The sequence below is a fragment of the Delphinus delphis genome, chromosome 4 (assembly GCF_949987515.2).
Source record: "Delphinus delphis chromosome 4, mDelDel1.2, whole genome shotgun sequence".
Taxonomy (NCBI): Eukaryota; Metazoa; Chordata; class Mammalia; order Artiodactyla; family Delphinidae; genus Delphinus; species Delphinus delphis.
This window is the reverse complement of record NC_082686.1, coordinates 136,588,996-136,614,565: the sequence shown is the minus strand read 5'-3', so window position 1 is coordinate 136,614,565 and position 25,570 is coordinate 136,588,996. Positions and strand designations below refer to the sequence as shown.

General features: G+C 40.9%; 1 protein-coding gene across 1 annotated transcript in view; it reads right to left on the bottom strand.

The window, feature by feature from the left end:
* Nucleotides 1-25,570, bottom strand: part of KCNH8 (potassium voltage-gated channel subfamily H member 8) — a 385,437-nt gene that overhangs the window by 239,399 nt on the left and 120,468 nt on the right. The window contains exon 2 of the mRNA XM_060010106.1: nucleotides 19,452-19,685. Within this exon, the coding sequence (XP_059866089.1) occupies nucleotides 19,452-19,685 (234 nt within the window). The remainder of the gene's footprint in view (nucleotides 1-19,451; nucleotides 19,686-25,570) is intronic.

Sequence of the window (25,570 nt, the reverse complement as noted above, 5' to 3'; positions counted from 1 at the left end):
TCTGGGGGGGCACTCACCACTCTTGGCTTCCTTATTTGTTTACCTCCTTTGTGCCTGCATTGGCCTAGCCTCCGAGAGGCAGCTGTGATAGAAAAGACTTAAGAGAAGAGGGATGTGGATGAATAAACCTCCAGACGCCAGTCCTGAAACCCTGAATTAAGGACAACCTGGTCACTTCCTGGGCAAACATATGTTGATTTAGTAACCTGGCAGAAAACTCCGGAATGCCACTTCCTCTATCTGTGCAAGCTATTTATGTAAAAAGAAAAAAAATATCCTGGCAATGGAATTAATTTCTGCCCAGAAACAGAAAGAAAAGGGAAGGATGGGGTCAGAGGCCTGAGGAAACTTGGAAGAAGAGGGAACTATGAGTTAGAAACAAAAGGGCAAAATGAGCTCACGGGAGACAGACTCATACAGCGCCTCAGGGGTATTCCTATATGGGAGAAGTACAGGGTTTCATTTGAAACAGCAAGAGAAATATTTTCATTCAGTAAGCAAGTATCTATTAAGCATTTCTTAAGTATCAAGGACTGTTCTAGGCATGTAGATACCAGGATTAATATGGAATCAGAAAGAAGGGCCACTCTCAACTGTGCACAATCTCATGGGGGAGATAGATGTGTGAAGAGAAAGTTATAACACAGGGTGTGTCTCAGTCAGTTCTGGCTGCTATAACAAAGCACTGTACAAAGACAGGGTGGCTTATAAACAACAGAATTTTTTTTTTCTTAAAGCTATGGAGGCTGGGTGGGCTGGATGTCTGAGCTCAGGGTACTGGCACCATTGGGTTCTGGTGAGGCCCCTCTTCCGGGTTGCAGACTGCCAAATTCTCGTTGTGTCTTCACATGGCGGAAAGAGAACGGGCGAGCTCTCTGGCCTCTTCCTATAAGGGCACTAATCTCATTCATGAGGGCTCCACCCTCATGACCTATTACCTCGCAAAGACCTCTCCAAATACCACCAAAATGGAATTAGGGTTTCAACATATGAATTTGAGAGGAAATAAAACATTCAGTTCATTGCAGGATGGGACCTACTCTAAAGAATGGAAGCATGATATGAAACAGAAGGATCAGAATGTCACAGCTGGTGAGGGTCTCACAGGTGAGACAGGCTTGAACTGAGTCTTGAATTTATTAGCTTAATGTGAATGGGGGAGGTGGTGGAGTACCAATCCTGGCAGGATTGGTTCAAGTTCAAAGGCACAAGACAATTTAGAACGTGGAACATGTTTAAAAAAAAAAAAGCATTAAATAATGAATCAGGCTGAAGCGGGAGTGGGGAGGTAGCGGGGTGCTGTATGGGAATGATGAGTGAGGGAGGGGGAGAGTGGAAAAGGGGAAGGATGAGTTTGAAGAGATAGACTACAGACCAGAGAAAGCTCATCAGTAGCTTTATATGCAGCCTAAAGAATTTGCTATCCTGAGACACTATGAGGAAGAATTTGTCTATCCTGAGACACTATGAGGAACCACTGAAGCCTTGGTCATAGGATAGTAGTATGATCAGGTTTGCACTGTAGGAAGATGACTTTGGAAGCGGTGAGAAGAAAGGATTTGAGAGGGCACCATTGGAGATCGGGTGACTAGTACCGATGAAGTGGAATTGCTGCAACCCAGGCGCAGAATCATGAGAATCTGAACAAGGGCAGTGGCAGGAGGGATGGCTGTCTATATCAGGGCAAAAGGGTCCAGGTGGGACCCCTGGAGGTCTGAATTGCTGGTAACAGTTATTGTCTACATTTGATGGGTGTCACTAAGAAATAGAGCACAGCTCTATTTTTTTATACTTGTAACCAGTCAATATTTTATAATTATTCATGTTGGAAGTATACTTTTAACATGTCCAGAATGGTGCAATTTTTGTTGTTAATTTTGTAATTCATACACAACTTGAAAGAGATAGAGCCTCTTGGCAAAGACATCATAAAATCGTCATATGCTCTCCTTTTAGGTGGTGAGATGTCCATGGCTTTCTGGAAGGGTATGGGAGGCTGGAAACCAGCCCACAGGGCAGGGCTCAGGTTCTCCCCAGGGGCAGGCATTGGACTCAGGCGTCTAACTGGGAGGTTCTGAAGGTCTGGCATTCTGAGAGATGGGTTCTTCTTGTTGGGAGAACATAGCAGGGGAGGAAGGGGTACTCGTTAAATGGCTATAATATTCAGAACCGGCCTCACAGGCATGCAACTTGTGTAGTCCACAGTCCCTACACTCAGAAGGGCCCCCAGGCTTTGGTTTCAAGACCTGCTGTTGCCATCTTGAAATTTTTAGTAAGTTTTTTCTAACAAAGGAGTCTGCATTTTCACTTTGCAACTGCAACTGATGTAGCCTGTCCTGACAATGCACGCTGACCCATGGTTATCTCATTTGGTCCTTCATCAGACATCCCTGAGGGTGGCATTGCTGCTCTACTTCAGAGAAGATCAGCTGCTGCTCAGACAAGCAAGGTCGCTGAACTACAGTACACACTTAGTGAGTGGAGAGAGCTGAGATTCCACCCCAAGTTTCTGATCTCTTTCTACTAGCTATTCAGAGCTAGTCCTTGGGCCGGGCATAGGAAATGTAGCGGGAAGACCTTTACCATGGCTTCCTGCAAGTTCAGTATCATTTCTTCCCACCCCAGAAAGAGAGATATCCTTTCAAATAATGAGCTTCTCTTATTTCAAAGGCAACGTGTTTAACTCCAAAGAGTCTCAAACGTTGCCTGTGGCTATATTTCATTTCTGGCTCCTAAATATGGGAATAATGAAGAACCACAGGTACAAAAATGAGTAACTTAATGGATTCTTTTTTTTTTTTTTTTTTTACTTTTTTTGTTTCTTCTTTTGAAGTATAGTTTGTTTACAATGTTGTGTTAGTTTCAGGGGTGCAGCAAAATGATTCAGTTATATATATATCCTTTTTCAGATTGTTTTCCCTTATAGATTATTATAGGATATTTAGTAGAGTTCCCTGTGCTATATAGTACGTCCTTGTTGGTTATCTATTTTATATATAGTAATGTGTATAAATTAATCCCAAACTCCTAATTTATCCCCCCACCAACTTAATGGATTCCTGCCTTCCCAGTCTGCCAGTTATCCCTTGAGAGGTGCCTCTAGCACCTGGGAAGTCCAGCCATCCCCACTCAGGGGCCAGGGCAGGTGAGAGAGTGCCAGGCCATCCTGCAGGGGAACTGGGGTGGCCATGCCTGGCGGCCTGACTTAGTGTTGAAGAGCACAGGGGTCACTGCCAGCACCTGGATTCTGACCCTCCCCCTAACTTCTCTGTGAGTCAGTTTCTTTAACTGTGAGATGGGGGTATTACTAAGATCTGCCTCCAAGGGTCGATGGGAGAAATAATGGGAGAAACAACGCAGGCAAAGAGCAGAGCACAGAGCCTGGCCCACAGTGAACACTCAGCAAATGGGAGCAGTTACTATTTGATGACGTTGTCTGTGTTAAGTCAGGAAGGCTGACCTCCAGGAAGTGAAGGTCCGCAGGAATCTAGCTAGCTGGGGAGTATCAGTGACCGCTCAGTTGTGGAAGGACAGGCCCGGCTAAGCACTTCCTGATGAATGAAATGAGGCCCTAGTTAAGACGTCTGCCTCGCTTTGTTCTGATCATCCTGGCTGGAGAGCCGGGGTGAGCACAGGCCCCTTCAATAAACGGTCTGACATAAAACTCCTCATTGATTATACAGTGCAAACTTAACCATGGGTGTAGAAGAAGAACAGGCTTTCTCTCAGAGTAGCTTGTTCAGATATATGCGAAGCAGACCAGGAAAGCTGCCTAGGTACAAAGCCTCAACCCAGGCGAGATAAAAGATAAATTGCAAGGCAGCCTTTTCAGTCAAGTGGCACGTGCCAGCCCCAGCCAAGTTCTTTCTGAGCCCTTCCCCTTTGGCCACTATTTCTTTGAAGTCCTTAACTGTATTTGCACTTCTGAGCTTCACCTTTGGAATGCAAAAGACACAGGAGGAAAATACAGAACACTAATCTTCTATCGAGACTGAACAGATTCACTGGAGAATCATCATAAATGCATCATAAAATGCTTTCTATTTCAGAGCAGGCAAAGTCTCAAGTAAGGTCCCAGAGGAAGCAGGCTGGAGAAAGTGGCTGAGAGTAGCAAGAACAACCCAACCCATGGTTCTCTAATAACTTAGCTGTAGGGAGCACGGTAGGGTACTTGCTGGCCCTTCAGACATTATAAAAACTGCAAATTTTGCAAGCATTTTTTAAATTCTGCATTTCAGAGTTAAATGTCCTCTTATTAGACACATACACACACCAAAAGTGTTTCTACAAATCTAGATGTGGCATTTAAAAAACATGGCTGCAATGAACATTGGGGTGCACGTATCTTTTCGAATTATGGTTTTCTCCACATATATGTGCAGGAGTGGGATTGCTGGATCCTATGGTAGTTCTATTTTTAGTTTTTTAAGGAACCTCCATACTGTTCTAACACAACATTGTCAATAAACTGTACTCCAATAAAGTTTTAAAAACAAATTTTAAAAATAAAAACATTTTGGGCACACTTCCTATCAAGAGTTGGGGTCTAGGTGCCCCCGTCATGAATCTGGGTGGACTTATGTTTGCTCCATCCACAGTACCGATGTGGGATGGAAGAGGTTATGCTAGAAGATTTCCTAAAATGGGTCAAAAAAGGTCTCACAACTTCTGCTGCTTCATGGAAGCCTAGACTACCTGGGGCCCCCGGGGTTAAGGAGGCTATGGCAGACACCTCAGTCCACTGTCCCAACGGATCCCAGACTTTCAAGATGCCAGACCTGAGTGAAGCCATCTGAGATCCTGCAAAGCAGTGCATCTCCCATCTGAACCCCACCTCACAACCAACCTCTGCTAACTCCACGTGGAAGATGAATCACTCAGCCCAAGCCCAGCTTGGATTCCTGACCTACAATATCGTAAGGCATAAGAGTTTCTATGTTAAGCCACTAAGTTCTAAGGTAGCTCTTCCACAGCTGTAGATAGCTGGAACACTAAATGAACTTTCTACCAGCCTGTAAGTAAGAATACGGTTGCCCCCATTTCCCAGAAAAAAGTTTCCAAGGTCCCATCCTCACTAGCTATTCAGTAAACCAAGTCTCCAAAAGGGCTCTTCACAAATACTTCTAGAATCCAGTGTAAATGTCCCCACAGGCTAGTCTTCTTGGCTTCCAAGCATGCAGCACTCTGCGTTCTGCGTTGCTCTCCAGGCTCACTTGGATGCCCTCAGTTGTGCCAAAGGTACCACCCTGAGACAGGCTGGGACCTGGGACCCTTTGCTGCAGTGCTTGCACCTGGACAAACATCTCTTCCAGCAACAAAATACAAAGAAACTATAAGGGACTAAAAATAACTGTGTACATGCCCAGTTGGGGCAAGTTATGGACAACAAGATACAAAAAGACCAAAAAAACCCAATTGCTACTTCTGAAGAGCCGGGAGCAAAAGCAGAGTACCGTGCATGCCCCCTACACACGACACCACCAAAGAGGTGGGCAAACCACCTAAGCCACACCTCTGGCCCCACCCCTGGACCTGCCCCTACCCTCACCCCATATAAGGAACCAGCTCGCCCCCCCACCCCCATCCCGGGTAAGCGAGCAAGGGAACCTGTTGCTTGTTCTTGCTCCCTCCTGCTGAAGCAGGGGCCCCAATAAAGCCTTTCCTGAATTTCTTGTCTAGCCTTATCAATTACTATTGATTGAGGAGGCCAAGAACCCTGGTCAGTAACAATGTCATGCTAAGCTCATGTCCGTGGGTCTACGGCTCTGACAACCTCAACAGCCTGAGGAGATTTTTTTTTTTTTTTTTTTTTTTTTTTGCGGTACGCGGGCCTCTCACTGCCGTGGCCTCTCCCGTTGCGGAGCACAGGCTCCGGACGCGCAGGCTCAGTGGCCATGGCTCACGGGCCCAGCCGCTCCGCGGCATGTGGGATCTTCCCGGACCGGGACACGAACCCGTGTCCCCTGCATCGGCAGGCGGACTCCCAACCACTGCGCCACCAGGGAAGCCCTGAGGAGATCTTTAGGAAAATATTGCCCTTGCTCTTGCAACACCTCTCTCTGGGTCTGGAGTCGTCTCAGTCCAGGGCTATGTGGGGAAATGATCCTTTTTTTGCTCAGAATTATCTTCCTTCCTCCCCAGGGCTCACTCAAGCCTAAGATAAAGTTTCTTGTATTTTCTGTAATCTCAAGCCTGGTTTCCTTAGATCTGTTGAAACAGATTCTTGGCTGGCTGACTTGTTCATTGTTCTCTAGATGTGGTGAAAATCTAAAGCTACTACAAATGATGCCCATGTTGGGAACCCCCATATTCACAGAAGACACTCATTTAGACACTGCACTTTCCATTACAAAGCATTTTCCTCTTATGGCTGGGCACAGCACACCTTGCTCTGAAATTTGGATCCTACATGAAACCATTCTATATGCAATGCTACAAGCCCATTTCCTAACAGTCAAATGGTCAAGTCACATATGTTATACATTTAAAATGTCAATTTTAATCTGACGTTCTACAACCCCAAGGCTTTGCCTTTTCTCCTATATAGAGCTGCAGTCCTAGAATGCCTAAAGGGTATAATCAAATATTCTAAATATCTTCTGCAGAGTCACACTGAATAACTGAGTGTAATGGAACTAAGAATATATGCTGCCCACTAGAGACTCACTTCAGAAATAAGGCAACATATAGATTGAAAGTGAAGGTATGGGAAAAGATATTCCATAGAAATGGAAACAAAGAGAAAGCTTGTGTAGCTATATTCATAAAAGACAAAAAGGACTAAAGCAAAGACTGTCATAAAAGACAAAGAAGGGCACTGCATAATGATAAAGAGGTGAATCCAGCATGAAGATATAGCATTTATAAATATAAATACATCCTACAGAGGAGCCCCAAAATATGTAAAGCAAATATTAAGAGACCTAAAGAGAGAAATGGACAGACAGCAATAAACTAATAGTAGGGGACTTCAACAGCCCCACTTACCTCACCGTATAGACCATTCAGAAGAAAATCGATAAGGAAGCACTGGCCTTAAACAACACATTAGACCAGCTGAATCCTATGTCTCTTGATAGTCTTATGGGGTTTCCTTATATGTAACAATTTGGTTTTTTCTTGCTGCTTAAGGTTTTTCTCTTTATCTGTAATGTTTGATATTTTAATTATAGTGTGTTTTGGTGTGGATCTCTTTGGGTTCTTCTTTTATGAGACTTGGCTTCCTGGACCTGGATGTTAGTTTCCTTTCCTAGGTTAGGGAAGTTTTCAGCTGTTATTTCCCCCAATAGTGTTTCTTTTCTCTCTCTCTTCTCTGGGACCACCATAATGTGAATGTTATTCTACTTGATGTTGTCCCATAGGTGTCTTATCTTCTATTTTTTTTTTCATGTGTTTTTTTCCTTTTGCTGCTCTGTATGGGTGAGTTCCATTATTTGGTCTTCTAGTTTGCTGATCTGTTCTTCTGCTTCATCTAGTCTGCTGTTGAACCTCTTGTGTATTTTTCAGTTCAGTTATTGTATTCTTCAGCTCTGTGACGTCTGTTGGTGCTTTCTTATATTTTCTATCTCTCTGCTCAGTTCATCCATTCTTCTGAGTTTGTGAGCAACTTTATGATCATTGTTTTGAATTCTTTATCAGGTAGCTTACTCATCTGCATACAATTAAAGTCTTTTTCTGAGGTTTTGCCTTGTTCTTTGGTTTGAAACATACTTCTCTGTTTCTTCATTCTGCCTGACCCTCTGTTTCTGTTTCTATGCATTAGGCAGAACAGTTACATATCCCAGTCTTGAAGGAGTGGCCTTGTGCAGAAGATGAACTTATTCAAACTTGCCTTAGCTCTTGGTTGTCTTTCAAAGCTCCGTGATTGTCTAAATCACCTGACTTACTCTTGATATGTCTCCTTTGTTGAGATGATGCTGAGACATGTCAGTGTCCCAAAGGGAGGAATCTCATTTAGCACCCAGTTTTTGGCTGATTGGAAGACAGACCCTCAGGCAGCAGCTCTTACAGTAGGCAAATATATACAGACTTGTGAGGCCACAACTGTAATCCCTCCTGGCCTCCAGAGCAGACCTGGAGGTGTCCCATGGGTGATGGTTACACAAATCAGGGCTACAGCTGAGTATTTAAGCTCCTTGCTGTAAAGTCTTATCAAGCTTTAGTGAGGCTGAAGGAGTGTGAAGGGATGGTGTCGCCCCACCTACACTCCCTGGGAGCACCTCCTTAGACCCTAGATGTGGCGGAAACCTGAAGCCCGTCCCTCAGACTGAAGCTCCAGGACAAGTAAACAAGCGTTTTTCACAGAAAGATGGGTTGTGTTTCCGTTTGCTGTCTGTGCAGTTCCCTGGGGGTGGTGGCCTACCAATAACTGTCTTTCCAATTGTTACAGTCCTGTGGAACACAGTACCTTCAGCTCCTTGGCCACCAGGGCCAGGGGATCAAGGGGTGTCCCCTGTGTGGACTGTGTGCACGTGCTGGCTTTAGCAAGGCAGCTGCAGAGCATAGGGAGTAGGGCACAGTCACCAGCTTCAGAAAGGCACTGGGAAAATGTCTGGACTGCATACACCTGTGGGTTTTAGCAATGCAGCAGGAGAATGCCTTGCTTATGCGTGTGTGCTGGCTTTAGGCTGGGAGTGAGAGAATGCCCCGACCATCCATGCTCACCAGCCCCATCCAGGAAGCAGGGTGCTGCAACTACCCACATTCTCTGGCTTCAGCAAGGCGGCAGGATTGTGTCTGGAAAAGTGGCAAGAGATGTGCTCTTGGGGCAGGTGGAGAGTGTAATAACAGCACCTGCCAGCACCTCTGTCTCCAGGGAGAGTTTCAACTGCTGCCTGTCCCTTCAGCAGAGGCTTCTAGGTTAGCAAGTGAGTCCCCTTCACATATAGTCTAGATGCTTTTCAAACTGCTGTTTGTTCACTGGGTCTTGGGGTGTGTGAGATTGTATGTGAGCCCTTTAAAAAGGAAATCTCAGTTTCTTATAGCACTTTGGGTCCCTTGGACACCACCTGTTGGTTTTCTTAGCCAGGTATTTTGGGGGTTCCTCTCTCTGATGTAGCTCCCAGGGATTGGGGTGTCTGATGTGGGGTACCAACCCCTCATTTCTCCAGAAGAAGTGCTGCATTGGTGAGATCCCCCCCCTATTGTGAGTCACCATGCCAAGGGTGGGGATTTTGCTAAGACCATGTCTCTGCCTTTCCTACCCATCTCGATGTGGTCCTTTTAACCTTTGTTGTGAAGAAGTAGTTCATGTAGCTTTCAGATCTTTTTTTTTTCCTTTAACACATGTTTATTAAACATTTCTCATGAGATAGGCACTGAGGAAAATAAAAACATGAATAGGACCAACTGCTCCAATTATCTATTTGAGGACACACACACATAAACAACTGCAAAACAATTCGACAAAGGTTTGTATGAGGTCCTGCTGGAACAGGGAGAAGGGGGTCAGGTGTTTAGCCTGGCTGTCTGGAAGAAAATTCCAGAGAAAGGACATTTAAGTTGCTTCCGGAAGGGAACAACCCCACGTGCAAATTTCCAGAGGCAAGACCATATGAGGCCTGTTTGGGGAACAGAGTGAAATTCCACATGCACGTGAAGGAAGAGTTTTTTATTTATTTAACATTATGTCCCTGACATTTACTCTTCAAAGGACTTCAAATGCATGAGCTCATGCATTTTTCAAATCTTCAAATTAGGTTTCAGATCTTTTTCAAAGGGAAATGATCCAGATGTAGCTATAGATTTGGTGTGTCCATGGAAGGAGGTGAGGTTAGGATCTTCCTATGCCACTATCTTGGACTCCCCTCTCCTTGGCATTAACATTTCTAGACATTCTACCATGTCATGAGAAAATTAAAAGAAGAAATGTGAAGTGCATCAGTGAGTAAAGAAAATGAACAAAGGAGAACTGCTGGGGCAATTGCAAGGTGAGCACATAGGGCTGTGTTCACATCATTTCTCTGCATCACACTTTCTTCATCTGTAAATGTGAGATAATTCATATTTATTTTGAAGTGTTATTACAAAAATTAAATAAAATAACATATGTGCTGCTTAGCAGAATATAATCAATTAGATTTATTATTACTTAGATATCATGTATACTTTTTATTAATGTTAAAAGTTTAAAAATGGTATTTTCATTGTATATTTACTTATGTTTACCTTCTGTTTGAGCTAGTGATCCCCGTTTTCTATTGAGAGTGGTGATTTAGTTTTCTTTGCTTGCAGTTAGAGTAAAAATAAAAGAGTCAACTTAAAGAAAAACGTTAAGCAAGCAATAGTTCGGTAGGTACATGGACATAAATAAAAAATCTTGAAAGTGATATGGGAATGATTGCGTCTGTGAGTTAAGAGACTTTTCCACCACCCTATCAGACTCAAGATTCCCTTCTGTAACAAACTCCTGTATTTCCCTCTTTTCTATTTAGAACTGAAAAATCTAAATAATAAAACTTGCCAGCCTATAATGCACATTATTTTCAGAAAAGTTTTCAGACATTCTATATTATTAACAGTAATATAACAGAAATAAAAGTGAGGTTGTCTCTGGTAAAATAATATGGATCACAACATGAAATGCTCAGGTATGACAGATGACAACAGAAGATGTTATGAAGCAGTTGGATAATTGGACCAATATACAAAATCACTGTAAATGCAATAGCTCCAACTGCAGAATCTGGGCAGATGTGCATATCTGTGACAAGTATTGGGAGACAGTGACAAGATTTTCTTAAATGGTGACGTTCTCAATGAGATAAAGTTCAATCTTCTCTCACTACACTATGGTTTTATTCTTGGAAATTCAGTAGGAAATTAAAGTCTTCCAAAAAAAACACTGTGTTAAGTTCCAAGTTCAGGTCATTAGAAACCAGTGTTTTACTTCCTGGAAAGCCTGGTGGGGCATTAGAAAGTCATGCACTGCATAATACTGTACTGTTAACTACAGGTACTATTCTGTACAGACCTCTACAACTTACCCATCTTGCATAACTGAAACTTTATATCTACTGAGCAACAATATTACATTTTCCGCTCCTCTCAACCCCTGGCAACTGCCATTCTATTCTCTGCATGTATGAATTTGACCATTTGAGATACCTAATATAAGGGGAATCATGCAGTATTTGTCCTTCTGTAATTGGCTTATTTCACTTAGCATAATGTTAAGAGGATAGATCTCATGTTAAGTGTTCTTATCACAAAAGACAAACAGAAAAACACAAAAGAACACAAGAAATTTTTAGAGGTGATGGATATGCTTAGTACCTTGATTGTGGTGATGGTATCATGGCTGTATGTATATGTCCAAACTCATCAAAATATACACATTAAATGTTTGAAACATTTTGTATATCAGTTATACCTCAATAAAGCTCAGGAAGAAAGGAGAGATAGAGAAAAGGAAGGAAGGAGGAAAGAAGGAAAGAGAAAGAGAGAGAAAGAAAAAAGAAAGAAAGAAAGAAAGAAAGAAAAGGAAGGAAGGAAGGGGAAAGAAAAGAAAAGAAAGAGAAAGAAGAAAAGAAAAGAAGAGAAAAAAGAAAAGAATGGAAGAAAGAAAGTCAAGTTAAGCAGTGGACAATTCTTCAGTTGCAAGACCACCCCATACATTACAGTATATCTAGCATCCCTGATTCCTGCCCATTAAATGGCAAAAGAACCCCCAATTTTGAGTCAAACACCCCCGGATACTGGCAGAATGCTCCTAGGAGGTGGTACCATTCCCACTCCCACAGACAACCAGTGGTTTAAGAGCAAGGACCTTAGAGTCAGAGGATTTTTATATATCCTGGTTTCTTTATGATCTTGGGGAAGTGACTTAAATTCTAATCTGTTTAATGTAAATGTAACCAGGTGTTATGGGTTTAATTTTGTTCCCCCAAAAGAGTAAGTTAGAGTCCTAACCCACAATACCTCAGAATGTAACCTTATTTGGAGATACAGTCTTTACAGAGGTAAGCTAAGATAAGGTCATTAGGGTGGGCACTAAACCAATATGACTGGTGTCCTTATAAAATGGGGAAATTTGGACACAGACACACATGCAGGGAGAATAGTATGTGAGGATGAAAGCAGAGATCAGGGTGATGCTTCTACAAGGTAAAGAATACCGAAGAGTGCCAGAAGCTAGGGGAGAGGGATGGAACAAACTTCTCCTGTCAGCCCTCAAAAGAAACCAACCCAACTGATACCTTGATATCCAACTTCGAGACTTCAGAATAGTGATACAATAAACTTCTGTTTGTTGTTTAAGCCACTCATTTTGTGGTAATTTGTTTTGATAGCCCTAGCAAACTAATATATCAGGATAATATTTTTGCAAAATTAACTATATCACTTTAATTTTCTTCTTAAATCTTTGTTCTCTTGCAGCATTTCTCTTCTTGTTGAATCTATTTAATATAAAAATAGGCTTGAAAGATAAGCGTTCTGCAGAGAAGATATGCTAAGATAAACGTATTAAGGTTGGGATTTGTAGATTCAACCATGATGGTCTTCCATGACACAGAGACGATACAATTTTCTACCGCTAACATTTAAGCCAAGAAGCCAGAGTTAGGAAGAAGACAAATATGACATGACATCCCAGCTTGTCCATTCTCAGCTCGAGGGATTGTGAGAAAGTAGGGGAGGCCAGAAATAATCTCCTCTCTATGAGGTTTCACAGATTTGAAGCAGGGAAAAGCTGTGTGTGTGTTTTTCTTATCAATTATTTTTTTATTTCTTCCTTTTTAAAATTTTATGTTTTTTAATACATGTTAAAGGTTACTTTCCATTTAGAGTTATTACAAAATACTGGCTGTATTCCCCATGTTGTACAATATATCCTTGTACCCTACCTTACACCCAGTAGTGTTTTGATAGCTTTTTTTGAAATATTGAAGGCAGAAGAGACATTTTACCTTCTCTTTGGGACACTTGAGAGAACCTGCTTGTCAGACTACCTCTTTATCAGCATGAAGGTGGCTGCCCACTTTTGAGGAAACGTGATAGCATAAAGGATGCTCGAGTGTACTCAGAGTCTCCCTTTGCTTCCATGTGTGAAGGATGGGAATGCTCACCTAAGGTATCCATTATCCTCCCAAGGCTAGCAATACAGAGGATAGAGAACAATAATGAATGCCTTGATCAGTGGCATGATGAAAGACAGGCAAAAATGAAGAGAGATCTATAGTGGTTTCAAGCGCTAAGCGGAAGTGAAGTCATGTAGGGAGCATCACCAGACACAGAATGCAGCTGCAAACGCCAATAAGGGGAGCATCAGACACATGGGTCAGGCATGAAGCAGTGAACACACAAGGAGTTAGGGGGACCCTTTCTACACTATGCCATGAGTTAGTATAAGATCCTCACATCCCAACCATGCAAATGGAAATTTAGACAGAAAGAAAGGAGAAGGAGATGATAAAAAATTGTACTTATATCCCCAAAGCAATTATACCTTGCCTAAAGGGATTATTTAAAATACAGCGGTGGCCATGAAAACTTTGGTTTTGAAATATGCCCAATCCTTTCACAAAATTAAAGTAACTAAGATAGCAAAATCAGAAATCCAAAAACTACATTATCAACCAAACTATATGACAGTGTGTCCCTATAAACCTGAGAATACAGAATGATGAGCAATACCAACTAAGAAGCTAGACCCCTGCAGGAGCAGCAGCTTGATTAAAAAAAAAAAAGAGAGAAAGTTTTTAATAGCCCTAGAGCTTGGGACCTCATAATTTGTCAACAAGTGTCTACTCCCCAAAGAAGAAATCCTCTGAAAGTAGAGGATTCCACACACAGATCTGAAAATGATTAAAACTAACACAGAGCTTCCCAGTCTCCAATTTGCAGGTGAGTGAGAATGGGCTACAGAAAGGTAGGATGGTGTTGGGGTTGCCTGAGCCTCCAATGTTCTCAGAAAACCCAGCAGAAATTCTTTCCTGGATGTATAGAACTCACTGAGGTATAGAACTATACCCAGGAGAAACTGCTCAAACCAGAGCCCTACTTGATCAGAGCAGGAAAATCAGGGTAAAGAAAGGAAACATTTCTAATACTAGTGTGAAACAGGTCCTCACTAGGAGAGGAGACCTAACTCAGAAAGAAACCAAAATTGTAAGCTATATGGGGAAAGCATTAAAAAAAAAAAAAAAGAAAACTTTTTGGGAATGGCAAAAGGAGACATAGGTTTAGGAAAGTTTTCCTAGCACACCTCTATTTTCAATATTCTTAAAGTTGAGAAAAAAATTCAAACATGACAATAGAAAAAGATGAAAGAGAAGATAAAGAGAAAAACTATCTGAATACAGATACAGAAAGTAAAAACACATCCAAAATATTCCATAAGCACACAAAACCCAAATATTTCAAAATAAGTAAAAAGTAATTAAGAAAATTTACAAACTTTGAAATAACTACATACATAACCTACATTGATTTATAAAAGCTCAGAAACAGTATGACTAGGAGTTATGGGATGAACTGTATGCCCTCAAAATTTCATATGTTGAAGTCCCAATCCCCATTACCTCAGAATGTGACTGTATTTGGAGATGGGAGTCTTTAAAGATGTAATTACTTAAAAAGAAGTCATTTGGGTGAGCCCTAATCTAATATGACTGGTGTCATAAGAAGATGAGATTAGGACAAAGACACACAAAGGGAAGACCACATGAAGACACAGAGAAAAGACAGCCATCTATAAGACAAGGGGAGAGGCTTAAAAAGAAACCAACCATTCCAACACCTTGATTTGGGGCTTCTAGCTTTCAGAAATGTAAGAAAATTAATTTCTGTTGTTTAAGCCACCCAGTCTATAGTTTGTGATGGCAGTCTGAACTAAGATACAAGTCAAAAGAGTGATATAAATAATATGACTTAACTGAGCTCAGGAGAGGATATAAATGAAAGATAAAGAACTGAAGACTTAAAGAGAAGAAATACAAGTGTGAATAGATACCACAAAAGGAAAGGAAAGGAAATAAATTGCACACAGTGAAAAATTGAAAACAAAAAATAAAATAAATGAAAAAGAGGAAGAAAATGATAGGTACAGAGGACAGGCAAAGAAGATCCAACACACATGTAATAAGTGACTGTAAAGAGGAAAATCAAAGTGAGAAAACAGATTAATGATAATTAAAATTCAAGAAAAATTTCCCCAAGTAAAAGGGTCTTAAACATAAATACTACAGGGCACATCACATAACAGAGGAAAAATCTGATCCAAAAAATTCTAAACCAGGTATCAGTAAACTGGCCTGTAGGTCAAATCTAGGCCACCTCCTGTTTTTGCAAATAAAATATTTATTGGAAGACAGTAACACCCATTCATTTACATATTTTCTTGGGTTGTTTTCACACTATGGTGACATAGATGGGTACTTGCAACATAGGCTGTATGGCCTGCAGAATGTATAATATTTACTCTCTGGCCCTTCACAGAAAGAGCTTGCTGACCTCGGCCTATGCCAAGATATATTCCAGTAAAACTATTAGATTATAATAAAATGAAAAAATGAAATGAAATAATAATAAAATAAATTCATTGAACATCCAGGACAAAACACCAACTCACTTAATTAGTGGCACTTTTAGGGTAAAATAATACTCTATGCCAGTACACAAAAGAATAACATAATTGAGATAGTAAAGTGAAGAAAATATAAACCAAAGGTTTAATTTTCACCCAAATTGATCTACAAGTACAAAGGTCACAGTCATACTGTTATTAAAATGCAGGGGCTCAGGGAAACAGTTTCCATGAGTTCTTCCTAAGATGGCTCAGAAAACAAGCTTCTGACAATGAAGAAATTATTGGAGAAGCTTTAGAACAGAATATAAGGTGATCATTATTTCACTGTAGCAACAAGATTAAATAAAGGAAGATAAGAGTGACAAAATACATGCAATTGTTATTTGAGCTGACAATGTAAATATAACTATGAAAGAGGTGAGAGAGGAACATAGAGCGATAATAAGGAAAGCAGACCATGCACGCTGATTATCTTATAGATATTAACTGGTACTAAAAGGACATTACTTTAAATTAGCTTGTGGGGAGAGAAAGGAGGGAGAAGTGGTTCCTGGGTAACTATAACATTGCTTATGATAGAAAATGAAGACAAAAATCTTTAAAAAGTGGGACTATACAATATAAACATACCACATAAAAGATAACTTTTAGAAAAAACACAAAACTTTCTAAATAACAACAGTAGTACATAAAAGAGAGAGAGAGACAGAGACAGAAAGAGCAAAGAAAACAGATAACATTCTAGAGGGAACACAAATGTCCATCAGTAGGGGAGTCGTTGAACTGAATCATATGATGTAATACTATGCAAATGAGTGATCACATTTTAGAGGGAACACAAGTGTCCATCAGTAGAGGTTTATTTAACTGACTATGTAATACTATAATGGATCCACCTGATGTAATACTGTAAGTGACTAGGGTGGAGCCACCTGATGGAATACTATGATTGATCCATATGATGTAATACTGTACAAAAGAATGAGTGATTGTCATCCAGCATATGTTGTTCTAAAAGGTATACACAGTTGTAAAAGATATTGCTCTGCAACTATAGAATAGTGTGCAAAGTATGCTGTGTGTAAAAAAGGAGGGAACCACTCTATAAGTAAAGTATTGCTGATATTAAAAAAAAACAATGAGGATAAACACCGAATTTATAAAATTGTGACCCTTGGTTCAGGTACCCATACATTTGTTTGTCTAGAATAGCCGTGGTTAATGCCTTTTGTATATCAGCAGAAGTGGAGGGGACTGCTTTTTGAAAAGACATCGTAATGGTCTATTTCTGATGTATAGGTAGAATCTGGGCAATTTAAAGGGAGGACAAGAAATAAGAAATGTTAACTCCTGCACATAAAAATATAAAATATTACTCTCTGTACTTTAGCCGAAGAAAAGTTTGAGTGTTTTGCTTATCTGTGAAGCTAGTTGTCTTCTTATTTATTACCTAATTTTTAAAAACCTTATTCTTTCTTGGTGCCTTTAATGATTTCCATCCAAAGGGGTCCAAGGTTGTAGGCATCTTTATAAAAAACTAGGCTCGGGAAACTCTTTTAAGGGTTCACTCCCACCCTGTGCTTTATATTTCTACTTTTCTGACCTCCAAAGTCTCCACCCTTTGGCCTTGCCAACTAAACTCTCCTCCTTGGCCTTAACCTTTCTCAGAAGTGCCACATTTGGATATTGTGAGAAGGCTTAAAAAGGAAGAAACACAAATGGATTTGGAGAGACCTGTACAAGGCACCTATCTTAAGAAGGACAAGTCTGCAGTCAGCGGATATTTCAGACAAAGCCTCTCCTTTTCCCTTTGTTCACCAGATGGCGGTTTTATCACTCCCTACCAGTTTGCATTCTCAGTGACCAACTCCATTTTCTTTTATCTCAGGCCCCCTTTTCAGTGATTGTGGTAAAATTAGATAGAGCTAGAATCCTTTTATTTTATCGCATTTGCAATGTAGGCCTTATCTATTGACACTGGGAAGGACACAATGGTCTGAACTGTGTTCCTGGTGCCAAAGAACTGGAAATCCTATTCCTCCCAGAGGGGTGCTTGCCAATACTTCCTGACTACCATGCATCCAAAATTCACACAATCAAGGACTGTCCTCCAAAGACAAATAACTTTTAAAAGAGGATGAAGTTCCCATGTTCACGCTCCGATACCTCCTCCTAAAAATGACCCCAGTACTAAGTATTAAAGAGGCCAGAGATGCTGTTAATTGTCCACAATGCACAGGAAAGCCCCCACAACAAAGAATTATTGGCCCCAGATGTTAATAGTGCTAAGGTTGTGAAACCTTGAATTAGAGTACAATTTAAATGTTGTAACAAAAACACCTAGAAATAGAGTGATTCAAACAAGATAGAACTGGATGTGTCTTTGTCTAGGATGGGAAAGGTGGACCTAAAACCACACCCAGGCTCCTTACCTATTGTTGCTCTGTATTACTCTATGCTGTCGACCTTGACAAATGGTTGAAGCTGGCTTTCCAGCCTTGCCTTAACATTCTGACTCCTATGTATGAGTTTACTAGGGTTGTCATAACAAAATACCACAGACTGGGTGGCTTAAACAACAGGAATTTATTTTCCCACAGTTCTAGAGGCTGGATGTCCAAGATCAAGGTGAGGCTTCTCTCCTTGGCTCATACATAGCTACCTTCTCGCTGTGTCTTCACATGACCTTTCCTCTATGTACACATATCCCTGGTGTCTCTTCCTCTTCATATAAGGACACCAGTCATATTGGATTAAGGCTCCATCCTTATGACCTCATTTAACCTTAAAAGGCCCTATCCCTACACACAGTTACACTGGGGGTTAGGGCTTTGATATATGAAATTTGAAGGGATGTAATTCAGTCCACAACACCACGGGAAAGGAGAAGAAGAGAAATTAGAGGTCAAACAATTTCGTTTTTTAGGGATTTCACCCAGAAGTTGCATAAATCATTCACTCTTATATATCATTGGCCAGAACTTAGACACATGCCCTAGCTAACTGCAAAGAAGGCTGGGGAATATATTCTTTAGCTAGGCGGCCATGTGCCCAGCTAAATAAAACTCAGGGGGCTATGTTACTCAAAGGAAAAGTATTAAAAAAAGAGACAGAATTCTAGAAACTGGAAAATGATGGTTTGTTCTCATTTTTGATCTAGCATTTCTCCAGTATAATGCCTCTTGGATTCACCCCCTCTACCACGGCTTACAGGATAATGGTATCTATTCCCATGTAGGAACCAAGCACTGTGGAAACTACACCCATGCCTAGATACTTTTTCATTTAGAAGAGAGTCAAAACCATAGCCACAAGAAAATAGTATTGCCCAGTGGCAGTGTTGAGTCCAGGAAAATGTACTCCCACCCTGAGACACTGTGTGTCTCTTATTTTGTCTCTAGAATTTAAGAATAGTGAGAAAGGCTCTGTGAACAGGAAACTGGAAGAGAAAATGCCTATGCTCATGTCCTTTAAATTAACTTCTTTTTCTGCTGTCAAACACTTGGATCTCTGTCCCTAATGACTGAGGCTGAGATGTGGTTCTTAAAGATGGAAAACTATCTCTGAATAGTTAACTATCTCTGAATCTGTTAATATATTAACAACCATCATATCTGATATATATCTTAAGCATGACCACAACATAATACACTTTATTTTAACATATATTACCTCAGTTAATATATTGACATTGAATAATTGTAATTCTAATGCTAAATTTTCAGGTAGTTTATGCTGTTAATGGCTAAAACAAGGCCATCATCCAAGTTATTTGTGGAACTTCAATAACAGACTGTATTTATGTAAAATACCATTAAGCCTTAGTGGGAGTTATGGAGCAATTACAGCAATGGGAGTTAAAAGAAGGTGGGTGACCTTTCACAACTGTCCAAGGAGCACCCATCAGAAAAAGCCAACTCACCGTTCTTCTTGTAGAACATAATTTCTCCTTTGAATTCTGCTTTTTCCTCCAAGGACTTTTCTATCTGAAGCATCAGTTGCTCGTTGGTCTCAACCCCGAATAAGAATTTGCAGCTACAACTCTTCTGCATGACTTCTGTCCGGGCAAATCCAGCAAGCTCACAGAAGCCATCCGAACAGTAGACTATGGGGAAACCCTTAGCCACCTGGGCGTTGGCGAGGATGAAGTTGCTATCTGTAGACCAACAAGGAGAAGACAGCAAGTAAACAAGCATGAGAAATTCTTTGTAAATCGCACTTTCAGTAACAAATCACAAGCACATATGTTTAGCCAACATTACCAAAAATGCAAGTCCTGATGGGCTGGGGTGGAAAAGAGACACCCCAAAACATAGAACGGCATTGCCCAGCAGAAGTATGTATTAAGCTCCAACATTGGTTTGCATTTTGAAACACACCATGGAGGGAAGAGAGTATCCCTTGGCCTGCTTTGAGGCACTTACCATCTACCTAACAGTAAGGAATGGTGCTTCTGAGTGTGGCTTCTGGTTCATAGCTTGAATCTGCCACTTGATGTACAGATGACCTTGAACAAATTACTCACATATTCTGAACCTCAGTTTCCCTAGGTTTGGTTTCCCTAAAAGCAGACCGTGAGGCAAGGATTTGACTGTAAGCAGTTTATTTGGCAGGTGATTCTAGGAAGTAAGGAAGTGGGCAGGGAGGAAAGGTAATAAAGGGTGAGACAGAAAGGGGTTTACAGATATGAGCAACTCAGGCTCAATCACACAGGGACACACAGAAGAAATGACTGGGCAGAACACAGCTCAAACTTTTCCCAAAGAGGAGAGAAAGCCAGGGTATTTATCCACCTCGATGAGTGTCTATACCTCATTGGTCAGGACACTTTGGGGTTGTCAATATGTTAGCACTTTGGCCTGCCCAATTGGGCTGACCACATTCTCCGGAGGTCACTTGGGCAGCACGATGCTGGAAGCCACCGTATATAAGGAAATGGTCTGCACAGCAACTTAAGGTTGAGTCAAGGAGATCCTGGGAGGGCACTGACAGGTGTACAGAGAGGGTGATACTGTTCCTTACTTCATAGATGTAGAGATTCGTGAGAAATGCTTAGCACGATGTCTGGCACAAATAAGTACTCAATAAAAATTATTATTAAGAGTATTATTCACATCTTATGGCTACTATATTAACAAATAAGAATGTAGGGCAATAAAAAACAGGACACAGTTGTTAAGCGCTTAGAGATAACTTCTGGAGGAGAGCCTGAAAGACAACATTCAAGGGAGGTTCAAATTTTTTGAGATTAACTTAGAGGGTGTTTACAGGCAAACCATGCATATTAGAGATGGGGTGTAAGACAAGACATGTATAAAATGCATTGGTGGGTGACTTTCAGGTTCAGAATGAATCAGAGACTATTATGAAATCACTCATTCATTTGCTCACGAAACTAAAGTTGAACAGAGTCAGTGTATCAGACAGTATTAGAGGCTGGGATTTTAAAGATAATAAAAAGAAAACGAAAAATGGAAAGAACTGTGGCATAAATTGTTAAATGAAAAAAAATCATGATTCGGTGTAGTATGTTATTAGATGAACTATTTGTCAGAAAATATATAAACCCATATAGACATGTACGTGTATCCCCAAACAGGAAGTGTTTAGGTATACCTAAAACCAAGTGGGTTAACTGGTAACTGCAGATGTCTTCAGAGAGAGCAACTATGGGCAGAGGTGATAGGAATACTTATTTTTGCCATATTCTTACTATATCCTTTGAATTTTATATCATATGTTTTATGTATTACTTATTAAAAAACTAGGATTTTAGGGCTTCTCTGGCGGCGCAGTGGTTGAGGGTCCGCCTGCCGATGCAGGGGACGCGGGTTCGTGCCCCGGTCCGGGAAGATCCCACATGCCGCGGAGCGGCTGGGCCCGTGAGCCATGGCCACTGAGCCTGCACGTCCGGAGCCTGTGCTCCGCAACGGGAGAGGCCACAACGGTGAGAGGCCCACGTACCGCAAAAAAAAAAGAAACAAGCAAAAAACTAGGATTTTAAAAGAGGTTTGCAGCAGACATCATATCTTGTATGCCATGAGAAAAGAGGAATCCCCACTACTTCTTGGTGGCCAGCAGGACAGGCACTGATGATCTGTTCCATGGGCTTTCCCATCTCTTTTTAAACATCTGTTGCATGTTTCCATAGACCCCCATCAGCTGGCAGAACCAAACCCACTCTACTCAGGTTTGCTCCAATCACGTCCTAAGCCCAGAGTAAAAATCCAAGTGCTAACATCTGCATCCTGCCTGGGCCGGGCTTACCCATCTCCTTGCCCAGTCACCCTCTCCCTCTGCAGAACAGTCAGAGCTTAAAATCCATACTGGGAAGCCTTCAGTGGCACATTGTTTTGAGGCCATGGGAGTGAATTAAATGATCCAAGACTAATGTTTAATTCTCTCACACTTTGAAGAAGCATCTATTGATGGTGTATGATGTGATGGACTTTGTTCCAGGTGCAGAGAGAGGCAGCCTTAAAGATCAGCCTTAAAGATCAGCCTTGAACCTATGGGAGTTCCCAGCTAGGTCCAGAGCGGGGCACCCTCCTATTGGTCTTGGTCTCACCAACTCTGCACAGTTCTGGGTAACTCTCTTACCATTAGTTTCTCTTCCTCCTTCCATTCTAAAATTTAGGCTGAGAGCTAGCTTAGAAAATGCAAATGCAGAACATTGGCAAAGTACTCAAATGTCCTGAAAGAGCTTTTAATGTTTTTTCAGAAGCCATTTTTCAGTCGACTGCTGACATGTTTATTGACTCTACTATATGCCATGTGACATGGTTCTACCATATGGCAGTTCCTAGAGTGAGGTGACAGGGGGGTGTAAAAAGATGAATAAAGTATAATCTCTAGCTTTAGGATGTTACAACATAATTAAAGAAATGCATGAATATCTGTAACATGAAAATACAGCATATCGTAAGTACCAAATCAGTGGTACACAGATAACTACTCCCAGAGTTGAGAAACTGAAGATCCAGGGCTTTTAAAATGACTAGCTAGGAATAAGACAAAAATGGGTGGAGATAATTATCAAAAGACCTGGAGGGTTGGAGCAGATGCCTGGATGGCCCAGGCTCAGAGTATGAATGGAGAAATAGGAATTAGAGACAGAGAAAATACATAACATTACATTTTGTCCTAAAGTCCAGTTTCCCATCATTTAAACAGCCACAATAGTTTTCTTTTGTTAGTTTGTATCTGTCTTTCTACTTTTGACCCTTGCAGGGACTTGTATTTTATAGCTGTGTCTTGCACATAGCATGCATTTAATTTTTTTTAAAGTACGACATGAAGATACATCCACCAACCTGAGACTGATATATTTACTTTTATTATGATTACCATATTACATTGTCTTTTTCTTTTTTTTAAACCAACTTAATTTGTGCTTTCTCTTCACTGTGTTTTGTTATTTTGCCTTTTCCATTTTCAAAAATTAGAAAATATAACACACCTGAAAAAAGGTTTAATAACAGTATTTAAAAACAACAGTAAACACCCGTGGATGGTGAAAACCCCTGTGAGCACCACACAAATTGTATTTCCCTCCTTCCCCAAAGAAGAAAACCAAAACTTGAATTTTTGTAATAATCATTCCCATTTACATAGTTTTTACCACTTACATATGTATCCTCATGTTGCCTATTTTTTCTGATTCTTATGGCATATATTATGGTATTTCATTCTACATACTTTTTAGTGACTTGCTTCTTTTATTAATTTCCTTAGCATCTTTATAATTGTTTATGGACATAAGAAAAGACCAGTCCTTCAGAGCTACAATAAGCTTCTGAAAAAAGCCGCTAAAGGATTCACCAAATTGCCTGATATGTGCATTTCAATTAAGGATTATAGTGTGTTTGGGGTACTGAATTCTTCCTGCAAATACCCTGCAAAAACAAAGCAAAACAGAAAAAAAAAAAAGTCATGTATTTGAGCTTTTCTGTTTATAGGTAGCACTTGTCCTGTCCTTGATATGTAATTGCATTTCAATTCGAGAGAATTTAGTGGCAGTCGGCTTCTCATAAAGCTTAGTGTACTAGCTACGTGAATAGTCCTTCTGTTTGGAAAAGAGTAGCTCCTCTTCCCAACTATCTACTTAGAAACATATGCTTTTCTGAATACCAGTCCTGGAATCTCCAAAGAAGAAATGTGACATTTACTTTAGAATTATGCAAAACAAAGCCACTGCCGTAATGATTATGAACCCATCAGGGGTATATCACCAACCATACATATGTCAAGGGTACTTAACCTTTTAAATTTTTTTTTTTTTTTTGCGGTACGCGGGCCTCTCACCGTTGTGGCCTCTCCCGTTGCAGAGCACAGGCTTCGGACGTGCAGGCTCAGCGGCCATGGCTCACGGGCCCAGTCGCCCCGCGGCATGGGGGATCCTCCCAGACCGGGGCACAAACCCGTGTCCCCTGAGTCGGCAGGTGGACTCTCAACCACTGCGCCACCAGGGAAGCCCTAACCTTTTAAAGAATCAATTATGCATATGTGATATGCATCTAAATGCCACACAGCTTTTTCCTCCTTGTTTCTAGGTCATCCTTTTGTGTAAATTTAGTTTCGAAGTGCCGGTAAACAGTAAGATTTAAATGTGTTTACATTCTGAGTAGTTGATTATTTATCTAAATGGCTCCTTAGCCAAAAGCTTTCATGGATCACCAGAGGGAATCTCAGGGTTGGTGGAGACCCAGGCCATTTGCTCTGAGTCCCTACTGTAGGGTACCACTTTCCCATTCAAATGGAGATGTACTATTCATTGTCGACTGCCAGGCACAAAGGGAATGGGAGTTGGAAAGGAAAAATATAGAAGGAAAAAAAAGAGGAGAACGCAAACACTGATCCACTACTAGCTCCTTTCATCCTCAGCCCATTTTTCAGATGAGAACACTAAGACCTGGAGAACTTCAGTGTCCAGTCCAAGGTTTGAAGGGAGGGATTAAAATCCAGTCTATGTGACAAACAATGTTTACTACGTCATGCATCCTTTCTGTAAAGAAGTGACTTGTTCTCTACTTCCAGCAGAAATGGGTTAATTCTAGAAAAATATTTTTACCCTTTCAGTCTACAAAGACCTCAAAGGCACAGATTTTTCTCTATAGAGATCATTTATTAGAAGTTCATTGATGACATCTCCTAAGCCGGTCTGGATCTCTCAACAACCTCTAGGATACTTCCTCATTTCCTCCAGAAAGTCAATATTTCAAAAACATGACAACAACTTTCTTGGCTCCAAAATATTTTGCATAGCCCACTCCAGAGTCCCTCAGGAGACAAAGAAATGTAGTTGCAATTCAAACGATCTGGATTCTGACCTCTTCAGTATTCCTAAAATTTCCCCATTGAAATGCCCTTCTACTAGGTAGAAGGGTATTTAGTGGCCAAAGCCACTAAATGTGCTTTCCAAGGAGCCTAGAGGCACTGCTCTAAGCTCGATAGATATTGGTTTGAAATCTCAGGTTAACTTAAAAATCCAACAGAATTTTGCATTTATGCTTGTTTGAGTGTTTTTTTTATTATGTTTTAATATGGACCTGCCATATTTTTAATTCAATTGAAAATTCAGGAGGATATGCTGTTTGTTTTCTATGACTCTGCATACTGTTCAGTACACGCCTACATCACCTAAGTTTGAGATTCACGACTGGTGGTAGAAAGGTGTATGCTTAAGAGATTGGACAGATCCAGATCACTCTCCCCCTCAACCTTGGTCCTTTAAGACAACCAGCTCAGCACCCGGTCTAAGAATCCTCCACATGGAGACCCCGAGCCAGTGACACCAAAAGACACACGGAGAGATACTAAGAGATGCTAACTGAGCATCACTGAGAGATACTAACTGGGCATCAAAGAGAAACCTGTACCCCTGGCTCCTTCTGCCGAAGACACAGAAACTGAGACTTTGATGGTCCAAATCTTTATTTCTGAAAAGTGCCCCTGATACAGGTTCTCTTTTAAAACCAAATCTTGTGTTGCGTTAGCAAGTACTCATGTCAACAGACTCGCATACCACACAGATGGGCAAAC